General features: G+C 29.1%; 1 protein-coding gene across 1 annotated transcript; it reads left to right on the top strand.

The window, feature by feature from the left end:
* Positions 1-52: 52 nt before the first annotated feature.
* On the top strand, positions 53-2,515 carry LOC124844379 (ubiquitin-conjugating enzyme E2 28-like). Its single transcript, XM_047321305.2, has 5 exons — positions 53-211; positions 446-525; positions 1,441-1,568; positions 2,012-2,116; positions 2,194-2,515. Exons 2-5 carry the CDS (start codon positions 456-458, stop codon positions 2,335-2,337), a joined length of 447 nt encoding a protein of 148 aa, XP_047177261.1. The 5' UTR covers positions 53-211; positions 446-455; the 3' UTR covers positions 2,338-2,515.
* Positions 2,516-13,089: the final 10,574 nt, after the last annotated feature.

The raw sequence follows: 13,089 nt of genomic DNA, 5'->3' as shown, positions 1-13,089 counted from the left end.
ATATTTTGTTTTATAGTGAAAAAAAAAGGAATGAAGTTGTGCATTGGTATGGGGGGAGTGCCAGGTAACCCAGTGCGTGGCAAGAAAAGAAGGCCACAGAGCTCGGTTTTTCAGCTCTAAATTTCTACCTTTCAAATTCTCTCTTGTTTTATTTTCTTCTTTTATTTCCAATTCCACAACACTCAAACCCCAAACCCTAGCACAACTCAAGGTCTGTCAAATTTTCTCTTTTCCATTTCCATCTCTCACTTCTTTCCTTCCATATTTTGCTTTTTATTCAAAATTACTCTCATCCCATCATCAGTTTCTATTTTAATATTTCATTCTCATCGGATTTTTTCCTCCTAATGTATTGTCTAACTGTGATAAATAATAGTGAAGATATTCCAAGTGAATGTATATGTGTGTGCTTATGTATAAATAAATGCAATTTTTAATGTGACAGCGTTGATCAGATGGCCACCAAACGAATCAACAAGGAATTGAAGGACCTGCAGAAAGATCCCCCTGCATCCTGCAGTGCTGGTATGTTTCTCTGCTCTTTTCCGCTACTTAGTTTCGTTGAAAAAATATGATTTTGGCCAAGTGTATAGACTAAGGTTTCGAAGTTATGGTTGTAGTTGTTGTTTCAGTTTTGATTAGCAATTTTCGGTGGTTTCAAAAATTTTTAAATTGGGATAGAAATTACATTTTTTGCGGACTGCTTTTTGGTAGTATGGTATAGACTGTTACTATGGAATGGGTGCACCATTTTAAAAAAGGTCCGTGGCTGCAATTTCAGTCGCAAAGTTAAGGTTTTTGGTGTCTGCCACAGTAATTGTGGCTGCATTTCCGACAGTGATGTCTATAACAATCCACAATTTGTCTATACTAATTTTCAATGTGATGGTTGATTATTCGTGTTAGATATTTTGGGTGTCAGCCCACAATTGTGACCAAATTGGCCATATATGTCTGCTACTTCCGTGAATATCCAAGAGCATGAAAAAAGTATCCTTGTGACATCAATTTAAAACCTTGAACAATTGTTGGTCGATATTGCTCTTTGATGAACTTTGTTACGTTCTTTATTTATTTTTATAGTATTGCTTGACGGCTTTTTTTATGATTACTCTATTTTGTACATGCCTGAGACTATGCACTTTTAGGGGTTTTGTTTTTTTGTGTTGCTAGTTAACACAATCATTCATCAAAGTCTATAGAATATAGCCGACAGTGTGACTCTTCTGCTAATTCTGCTAGTAAAATAGAAAATTTTGAAGACTTCATCCCTGGTTATGCATCAATTGTTTTTGTGGGTAAAGAAATAAAATAATGCCATGGTATGGCAGTAAGGAACTAAGATAGGACCCCAATTATTCTCGTTTGCTTAAAACCTGTCAGAACTTTTGGACTGTTCTTTGTCCGTCAATGTCTGAATAATTGAACTTTTATATTCAGGTCCAGTAGCTGATGACATGTTCCATTGGCAAGCTACAATTATGGGCCCTGCAGATAGCCCATTTGCTGGAGGTGTATTTATTGTGACAATTCACTTCCCTCCTGATTATCCTTTCAAACCACCCAAGGTAAATCAAATTTCTACTACTCTATTCACAATTCTGTTATGTATATGTTTATATCTATGGATGCACTGAGACTGCTTTTTCTTGTGCTAACTATGAATTTTTTTTGTATCAAGAGTTTTAATCTCATTAGATTTTTTCATTGAAGTGTTGTAAATTACTGAATTTCAATTTAAGTTTAGGGTAATGCATTTTCAATTGTAGTGGATTGAAACTATTTGTTGTGGACTTTCAGTGTGATAATGTATCTGATTTGCCGATAAAGAAAATGTATCTGATTTATTCATCAGATCATTGGTTGTGGACTCTTGTTTAATTTTTTTATATTTTTAAATCATTATCAGTTAAAGAAATGGCTAGTGGTGAGTAGAGAAATTCAAGGATTTTAGACATAATCACTTGCAAATGCAAGTTTTTTAATACGTATTCATTATCTGTTGGTTAAGGTTTCATTCCGAACGAAGGTTTTCCATCCTAATATCAACAGTAATGGTAGTATCTGCCTAGACATTCTCAAAGAGCAATGGAGCCCTGCCCTCACAATATCCAAGGTAATCTATCTGATAATTTCTTTTTATTTATTAATTTTGTTGCCAGTGATATACTAAAAAATGTTAAAATTTTGTAGGTCCTTTTGTCCATATGCTCTCTGCTGACAGATCCCAACCCAGATGATCCTCTGGTGCCCGAGATTGCTCATATGTACAAAACTGATAGATCCAAGTATGAGGCCACTGCCCGGTCATGGACTCAAAAATATGCCATGGGCTAAGTCATTGGTTCATCTGCTACTTCATATTTTCTTTGTTCTCTTCGGTAGTTATTTACCTCACTTTCTACACTAGTAAATAAATAGTGTTGAATTGATTTTAATCAAGTATGATATGTATGTACTCTGTTCTATGCGAGTCCTTTGAACTTTAAAATTGAAAAATTAAGTTCCAGATGCAGCACAGTTTTCATTTAAATTTAATATTTTAAAAAACAAATCAATATCCTTGTGAATCATGTTAGTTTTCTTCAATTGTTGGAGAAAATGTAATATGATAATCCAACCCATGTCTCTCTTTTTCTTTCATCATGTGATTTGAATTAATGTAGAAATGTATGGATTATTATCAAGAAGTACATAGGACTGATTTTACGTTAGACGAAAGGGGGAAATAATAGGACCAAATGAGGTATGTATTATTTGGTTTAGACAGAAATTCATAATTAATTTTCTTAGAAATAATCGATATAGAAGAAAAAGAATGCGAGCTACACAATGAAAAAGGTAATGCAATCAACATTATAAGAAATGACAATATTCATACTTGTTATAATTAAATTTAAAATGAAGTCCTTGTCCTTCTAACATCTGTTAGGTTCCTTGTATTTGTCTCTCCCATTTTACTATAGATTTTATGTATAGGATTGAATTTAAGTTCTTCCTTTACCTGTCTTTATAATGACAATTTGTTATACTGGAGAATAATTTGCGTTTTGTGTATTTTTTTTCCTCGTAGGGAAAATGGAGGTTTTTTTTATGAACTTGTTTAAATTATATTTTTAATTTATAAATGCTTTTTATGACATTATTCATTTCATACACGAATAACTAAGATTGATATAATTCATTAGTCATTTTGAAGCAATTTTGAAAAGTACCTTTCAGAATCGTGGAATAAAATGCTATTTCAAAATTTTCATGTGCTTTTTAATTCAACCTAACAACAGATACCTGCATTTATTGTTTGGATAGATACAGAATACAACATTAAAATAAGGCGTCCGAAATGATAAATGTTTCGACAAAAAAGACAAGAAATAAAATTGTTGCTAACAAATTATTTTTGTTATCAATACATGACCATGAAAATAAAGCAATAAATAATATGTTAATTATTATTTTTAACATTATAACAATCAGGTCAATTTATTACTATGCCACCTATAAATAAAATATTTATTATAATATAATTGTTATCTGTTATTTAATAAGATAGAGTTGCGAGGTAGTGCAAGTAGAAGAGGTACAAAATAGGATAGAGAGGGAAGAAGGAGAATAGGGAGAAAAGTATTTGAAGTAGAGAAAGAAAAGGGTATATATGTAAGTTGAGGAGTGTATATAGCAAAAACCAGTAAATTTTTGGAGGGTAAGGAGACAAGTTTTTCAGAAAGGGTCCAAAAAGATGGGCCCTGAGTGATTTGAATTTATTTACACGGGCATGTCTCCAAAACCCCCTAACCGACGTTGACATGGTTGAGACACAAACTTCAGAACAACCTACCAAAACAAAATACAAAATCAATTCATAGATCAAAACAAAACAAATACCAATCTGTTCACATGACTATCTAAGATTTTTTTTCTATACCTTATTTTAAAAAGAAATTAAATTATAGAATATTTTAGTTTTCAAAAATTACCCATTAGTTTATGATAGTTTTTAATTCTTAAAGTCATTTTCTAAATTTTTACTATATATAGCTTGCATCGTTTACTTCTGTCAGTAACTTTTAAAAAATATATCTATTTCAACGTACTTTTTACACTGATAATAATAAAAATTATGATAGTAATAAAAGAAAGTCATTATCAAAGGTAATAAAAATATTTTTAGATAAAAAAAATGGTTAACTATGTTTTTAGTTCCTAAACTATCAAGCGAATTTGTTTTTAGTCTCTTTTTTAAAGTAAGGTACATTTTAGTTCTCCTCCTTAAGGAAAGCTTAATTTTGGTCTTCCAAAATCAACGGCGTTAAAAAAAAGCTGACGTGTCTAATGGTGGTGTGACACGTAATTTTTTTTCTGAAACTGTTAATCTTTCCCCAATCCTCTCCCTTCTTCTCTCTCCGACTCTACCACAGTCACCTCCGACGCCACCTCGAACACCTCCACTTGATCGCAAGTCGCCCCTTCTAATGGTCCTAAATGGTCGAACATCAAACAGGTTATTAGATGTATTTTGGTAGCTGTCATCAACAGAGGGGCTAAGACAAGGAGCTTCATCAAGGGGGCTAGAAGGTCTAGAAAATTCCAAGGTTCCCAAGCTTCATCAACATAGGGCAGGAAACTGAAATCAATGCATCCAGATCCTCATCCGGGAGTTGATATTTGATAACCACATGATGTTATCCGGGCCAAATCATTAAAACTCACAATTAATATTATCCGGGCCATTACCGATGCAACCCAGTTACCCCCCAAATTCATAGGAAACCCATGAGTAGCAGCCACAAAACTACTCGAAACATTAACAGCATTGCCACCGACAACACCAACCCTATTGGTAAAATTAGGAGCATGAACAAACCCAACAACAGGATTCACAGAGGGATTGTGATTATGAATTGGCATAGCAGGCCACACACACAACGTCGCAACAGCACCGCCACCTCCCGAAGTCACATTCCCATACCTCATTCCAACCAAGCCAGCATTAGAGACAAGCGCATGACAGAAAATCGGCATCGCGCCAAGAATCGCCATAGACATCGGCAAAACGATAAACTCTTCCGCCACACTCTGCGCTATTGAATTCAGTGGTCGCACAACATCGCCGCCAGGAACAGAGGTTTGCCAAACGCCATGAAAACTCGAAATCACAAAGAAAACCGCCAATCAATAAAACACGTAAATCGAAGAAAAACTTGTGATCTCTCCGGCTTGTTCGGTTCATCTCCTCCATGTCATCGGGCTTTGATCTCTCCGGCCTGTTCGAGACCAAGCAGAAGACGACCACAATGTTCACTTCCAAGTGTTATGCGGTGTCGATTATGGCCAAGATCGTTGCGGAGGCACCAGCGGCGGCTGGCCTCGTCGGTGGCCTGGAGAATGCATCCCGTTGAGTGAGGGTGTTTCTCGCACAAGAAGAAGACATAAAAGAAGGGCTTTCGCGGTCGCTGGCGATGAGTCTGTCGACGAGCGGCATTGCCAAAGACGCCTTTGGCTGACCAGAGGGAGGTGCTGGTTCGATGGGTGCTGGTTCGGTGAGTGCTGCTGGTCTCACAGAGAAAGAAGAGGGTGTTTTGCCTAGGGAAAAAGAAAGGCAACTAGCGTCAAGGAGAAGCTGACGTTTACATTGAAAAATCCAACGTGTAAACGATAGAAAGAAAATATGTCAACACGTGGCCAGACTTTAAGCACGTCAACTTTTTTTTTTAGCGTCGTTAGTTTTGGAGGACCAAAATTAAGCTTTCGTTAAGGAAGAGGACTAAAATGTACCTTACTTTAAAAAAGAGACTAAAAACAAATTCACTTAATAATTTAAAAATTAAAAACATATTTAACGCAAAAAAAAATTTTGAATTTTTTTATACATAATATAATTATAAAAATGTTTAAAAGATAAAAAACACAACCTCATAAATCTCGTGATCCTGTATCTCTCTTCTTGAGTGTCAGACTTACCTTAGCATTATATCTGTAACACGCGGCTGTCTGTTCAGAGCTATATATTTACTTTTTATACCTACACTTAATTTAATGTAGTACAGTGAATTATTAAAATAAGTTGAATGTATTTTTAGTTTTCATGAAATAAACGAGTTTTTATCTTTAAAAAATTATCATTTTTTTTAATTTGGAATAATTATTATAACTCTCTAATATTTATTATAAGATAAAAAATTTGAAAATTAAACAAACTCTGGAGACATCACTTGTTAACATTTTGTCATCTGTAATTATCACATTTGTTTGTTTAATACATAAATAATCAATGAATGATTAGCAGCTATCACATAAGTAGTATATAAAAATTAATTATTTTCAAATTAAAAACAAAAAATATAAGCATTTATTGTTATTTCATATAAGTTAAAAATATATTTTAGTTTAATAAATTGTGTGGACTTTTGTTGAGTTTTGATTCACAATCTGATCAATTATATTTTATATTTTGTACCAAAATGTTTATATTAAATACTTAAAAATGTTCTAAATAGAAGTATTTACAAGGAGGAAACATTTTATTATTCTTTCATTTTATGATAATTAATGTTAAAAATATATTTTAAATATTATCTTTTAAGCTTACAATACAAATGTTTTGTATCAATAATCATTGAAATTAAATCCAAATATTTATGCTATCATTTTATTAATTTTATTAAAAAGCCTTAGCGGTATAAGAATTTTTCTTTTCGTATAATCATAATTTAATTTGTTGAAATGTATAAAATGCTATTGGTTGTAGAATTTGAGTGTTACAAGAGATAGGATTGATTTTGGTATAGTTTAAGCTATTAAGTTGGTTTGAAGTGGTCAATTTGAGTTAAAGGTGCATTTTCTCAGGTTCTTGAGACTCTAGAGATCAATAAAAGTTGTGGGGAAAGTGTCCAAAGTCGTACTAATTAATTAAACAATAGTTTTTGTTTTAATCGATTATGGCTATAATTTAATCGATTAAAACTAACACTGTAGCTTAATCGATTATGAAATTTAATTGATTAAAACAAACACTTTAGTCTAATCGATTATGTCACTATTATAATCGATTAAAACAAGCAGTTTTGTCCTGTTTTGTTTTATGTGAATTTTGGCTTGCCTTAATAGATTAGATTATAATATAATCTATTATTACTACCAATATGTGAAATTTTGACCAATCTAAACCAAATTCACTTCTACATATATAATCTATGTTTTTCATTGTTCTTTTATGATCCTAAACAATTTTATTATCAATTTCATATATTGGATGTAAAGTATTATGAGATTATCAAAGTGTGAATGAAAGTGGTGGAAAAGAGTTCCAAGGATAAACTTCTTATGGATGGTTGTCATGTGTTGTAAATATGAATATAAAAAGTTCAGTCTTGGAGTTTATCCTCACATTCTAATGGTTATCCATTCTTAAGTAGAGATGGGTGAGGCATGTCGTGAGAACAGTAGGAGGGTCCTAGTTTAGGGTTTTACCTTGGCCTAAGGTGAGTGATAGTGGACTAACCTTGTGTGGTAGCTTGGGGTGGACCAACTATTTGACCACAACAGGTACACGAAGTGTCATAGCTTGATATTCATACTAATCCGGATAGTCAAGTCAAAGTATTGTCATGCATAAAGTGTTTGGTTGGTTTGGTGTGATATGTGTATCATGAGTGAAATGTTTAGAATGTTTAAATATATTATGAAATGATTGTTTTTCTAGCTTACCCTTTCTGTTTGTGATTTACTTGTATGTTCTCGTGCATTATTCTTGGCTATGATCATTTTATGGATGTGAGTAGAGAGTGATGAGTTGACTGTGGAGTATGCCTTGGAAGGAGGATCAACATAATTGTAGTCTTCTTAAACTTTAGATATGTATATAATTTTGTTATGTTGTAATGTATATAAAGTTGACTTTATGATTATGTTAGATGACTGTAAATAATTTTATAATTTTTGTCTTGTTAACCGTTCTTATTTTGTTAATGTGTAATAAGTTTTATACTATATTTTTAGGATATTATATTATTATTTTTTTTATTAAACTGAGTCAATTAGATTTGAAACTTACAAATTTGAGTTTTTTTTTTACCTAAAAAGTCAAATCGTTCACACAATTTTGTTGTAAAAAAATAGTTAGGTTTATGAATGACTTTTGACCATTGAAGTTATAAAAGTAAATTACTTTTAAAGTAAAATTCTATTTAATTTGATTAATATGAATTACATTTAATGATATTAAATCTTTCTCTTTCTGTGACTCTTCTATGACAACTATAGTATTATCGTTACAATTGTCATCTTTTGTGATAACTTAAATTAAAATTGATTTTGAACTCAAATAGTATGAAATTTAGTTATGCACTGAAATGTTTTTTTTTCTCACGACTTTTCTCTATTTTTATATTAATTATTTTATATTTATATTTTATTTTAAATTATAGAAGTGGCAATGATATCATTCGACTTTATTCTTTTATATTTTATCATTCTTTTCTTTTTTATGGTTATTAACTTTTATATATATTTTATTATATATAAACTTATTTTTTAATATATTTTTCATATTTTTTATGTTTTCTTAAATTTTATAAAATCATATATTTTATTTTTTATTTTAAAATACTTTTTATTTTGAAATATTTATTAATAATTTAATTAATAAATTAAAAAATATAATTTTTTATTTCTTTTAGTTTTAAATTTTTTATGATTTTTTTTTAATTTTATAAAAACGTTTAGTTTTAAGTTTAAAATAAGTATATGTATTTTTAATTTTAATTTATTAATCAAATAATTAAAAATATTATTATATAACTATGATAATATAAATTTTAATTTCAGACTTTTAATAGTCCGATGAATAATTTTACCTATTATTAAAATTATGTAATAATATTTTATTGATAATTTGGTCAATAAATTAAAATGAAATATAATTTTAATAATCAAATTATCTAAATATTTCAAAATAAAAACTATTTTCATATATATTTTAAAAAAAAGAATGACAAATTTTAAGATTGAAAAAAAAAATAAAAAATTTAATTCAGTAATGAAATTATTAACAAATATCCCAAAATAAAAAATAAATAAAAATTATATGATTGTATAAGAATTTAAGAAAAGATAAACATTTAAAAAAAACATTAACTATTTTATTGAAAAATTGTATAATATTAAAAGATATGCTTACATAAAAATTTAAAAAATAAAATAAAAACAATAAACTTTCCAATATATAAGTAATAAAGAATAAAAGAGAGAAACCGTATATTAGAAATACGACTTCTATACGTTATCATAAAAAAATATACCGAAGTCGCATTTTATGTTAACGTCTTCTATTTACAGTTTTATATTGTTTTTATTTTAACCTATAAAAGTCGTATTTCTAATATACCCTTTTTTTATACTTTATTACTTATATACTTAAAGTTTTTAGTTTTTATGTGTTTTAAAAATTTTATATAAACATATATTTTAATTTTGTATTGTTTCTCACTAATATAGCTAATGGTTTTTCTAAATTTGTTTATCTTTCTCAAACTTTTATACAATCATATACTTTAAATAATTTCTAACAATTCAGAATTCTAGAAACGAGCCATTTGAGATCGAAACCACGTTGACAAGATCAGACAGTTGATCACAAATCTTATTCAAACCCCTTTGCCAGTTGGTCCAAACTCAGGCTTGAGGTACTAATGTACATATAACCGTTCAGACATAGATTGACGAGACGATCAACCATTAATTAGACAAAAACATTTTAGCTACATGTTACCGAGTAGTCATGAAGTTAGACCAAACGGTCTAGTGTTAGAGGAATTATCCCTAATGTTAAACAACTTAAGGTAAAATGTGATTATTTCCAATTGGACGTAATTAATTTGTTAGTAATCAAGGACCCGTACTGAAATCTATAAATATAGGTAATAGATAGATAATTTTGCATTTTCTATGCTATTTTACTACATTGATACTTTTATAACATCCAAGAATAACGGACGAACTGCAAAGACGGTAGCCTGAAGACGAATATTCAAATCTTTTATACCTTATAAGACATTCAACTGTTGACCTCGATCCCGCACCTCTTATAGTTTTATATTATTTTTACTTTAACCTATAAAAGTCGTATTTATAATACATCATATTTTTTATTCTTTATTACTTATACACTTTAAAGTGTTTTTATGTGTTTTTAAATTTTTATATAAACATATATTTTAATTTTATAGTGTTTCTCAATAATATAGCCGATTGTTTTTCTAAATTTGTTTATCTTTTCATAAACTTTTATACCATCATATACTTATTATATACTTTTTTATTTTTTTGATATTTGTTAATAATTTCATTAATGAACTAAAATTTTGTTTTTATTTCTTTTAGTCTTTAAAAAAATTATGTTCTCTTTTTTAAAACATTTGTATGAAAATAGTTTTTATTTTGAAATATTTAGATAGTTTTATTATTAAAATTATATTTACAAAATTTATTTCCTGAATAAACAAATATGAATATTTTTAATTTTAATTTTGTAACATCCCAAAATTTACACAGTATAAATACTATATAGAAGAACTATCAAATTTTAATAAAATATAATAGTTAACAAGATCACAAGAAGATAAAGTTTCATTATAGTTATACAAAAACATAACTACAAATTTTACTTTCTATACAAACCAATTGAAAATCAAAACTATTCACTAATAAACTAATCTAAGGAGTACTCAATATATGTTGATCCTCCATCCAAAACTTGCGTTATAGAAACATCATCACCTTTTGTTCACATCACCAAATGATCATTGCTAAAAAGAAAAACTATATAAACGAACAAACAACACAACACATAAGAAGAGTAAGCTAATGATATAACAACTCAATATAGAACAATAAAATTCCATCATATATCACACTGCACACATAGCATAACAAACATCCTAATCATATCATAGACTTAGACTTGGCCATTAGGATATAGTATAAATGTCGAGTCATGACTAGTTATGCACTTGTGTGGTGGAACAACTAACTCATTCAAAGTTACAACACACGGTTAATCCGTTTAAACACTCTTTGTCAACTAGAGAAAAACCACTTGTGTTTTTAGTAATGAGATAAGTTTAAGAAATTCTATTTATATTATTGAATTATTTTAGCTTTAAAACACTTGGTCTGATTATTTTAAAACATCTATCAACTGTAATACTCTATTTTCTAGGTTCTTACAAATTCATTAACAAAATTTTTGAGAAAATATTATTATATAATTTTACTACTATATAAAATTATTCATCGAACTATTAAAATTCTGAAATTAAAATTTATACTATCATAGTTATATAATATTATTTTTTAATGATTTGATTAATAAATTAAAATTAAAAATTCTTATACTTATTTGTTAAAAAATATATTTTTTTAAATATAACTTTTTAAAATAAAATTGTCTAAAATTTCAAAATAAAAAGGAGTTTTTTTTATAAAATTAAAAGAAAAACATAACAAATTTTAAAAACTAAAAGAAATAAAAAATGTTATTTTTATTATTTAATTAAATTATTAAAAAATATTTCAAAATAAAGAATTTATAAAATATATGTGATTATGTAAAAATTTCAGAAAGCATAAGAAATTTGAAAATTGTATTAAAAATAAGTTTGTATAAAAATTAGAAAAACATAAAAGTTATAAACATGATAACATAATTATAAAATACGAAAGAATGAAGTCATATGATATCGACTTCTATAATTTGAAATAAATAAAAAATATATTAATATAAAAGTATGAATTTGGAAGAAGTGATTGCAAGTACGATTTTAATTCAAAATCAATTTTAATGAAAGTTATCATAAGAGATACTGATTTGATTTCAATGTTAATACCAAAATCGTTATTTTCAGTATGATTGATGCTAATAAAATTAAGTAGAATTTTACCTTGAACAGAAATTTTGACATGTTTCTACGATTTTATTTGGATAATTAAAAATCACTTATGATAAAATCGCTTATTTCGATAATTTATTTAAAAAGAAACCAGCTACGTAATTTTGAAATCAAATTCAGCTGTTTGATACAAGAACAAAAAAGTTGGAAAGGTAAATCCAAAGAAAAAGTGTAAGTGTGATTTGTTGTGTGCAATAAATGATGTCAGTTAAGCCAAATTGAGAGTGACTACTAACTGCCACTTTCTCGGGTTTCGGGGGCAGACATTGCCATCCACAATGCAACCCACTCGACTTGTCCCTCTCTTTCACCATTTCACTTCCACCAAACATCTTATCATATCCATCATCATCATCATTATCATCATCATGCTTATCACTAAATCTCTATCATTAACCATAAAACAGTTTTCAGTTTAATAATGTTCCAACAGACAGATTCCATCTTCAAAACCAAACATCATGCATGTCAGTCTCATATTTATCGGATGAAACCTGATGCAGCATGCACATGCAGCTATCTTATCTCACATTACCAAAAGCCATGGAAAAGGAAAAGACAGAGTTGTGTTGGAAAGAATGGTTTGATTTAAAATTGCAATGTTCTGGTTGGCATTTTATGCATCTAGAATGTATGCAGTAAATTTGCGCCAGTTTGATGTCTACATTATTCTTGCGGCATTAAAGATGGTAATTGACACTGCGCTATCATGCGTGGGGACTCCCAACTTTCACTTTCTGCAATTCACCTTTTATACTGTCTCATATCAGGAATGCCACACCAAGACAAATCATCGTTTTTTTTTCTCTTCCTACAAAAAATTCAACCACCTCAAAAAAACACACCTGTCTTTGTTGTTTAGTCCAATGGAATATGTTCTGGTTTTTCGAGAACCAAACAGCCAGAAAATATACTTTATATAAAACTTTTGGGTATTGTTTTTAACTCGGATTCTCGTCTTAAATTGAAAAAAAAGGTTGTGTGGAAGAAATTGTCGTTCCCTTTGGAGAGAGGGTGTCACGTTGAGTGGCGAAAAGTGATAGCGATACCTTGTATTACCTGACTAGCATTAATGGTGCTTTTCGCAGCATGCAAGTGAAGAGGTCAAATTCCGTTTTCATAAATGTCTCATCAATGCCTC

This window comes from Vigna umbellata, chromosome 1 (genome assembly GCF_029865625.1).
Source record: "Vigna umbellata cultivar VRB3 chromosome 1, Vumbellata_1.0, whole genome shotgun sequence".
Classification (NCBI taxonomy): Eukaryota; Viridiplantae; Streptophyta; class Magnoliopsida; order Fabales; family Fabaceae; genus Vigna; species Vigna umbellata.
Note: the sequence above shows the minus strand (reverse complement) of the source record. Positions and strands in the feature narration are given on the sequence as shown.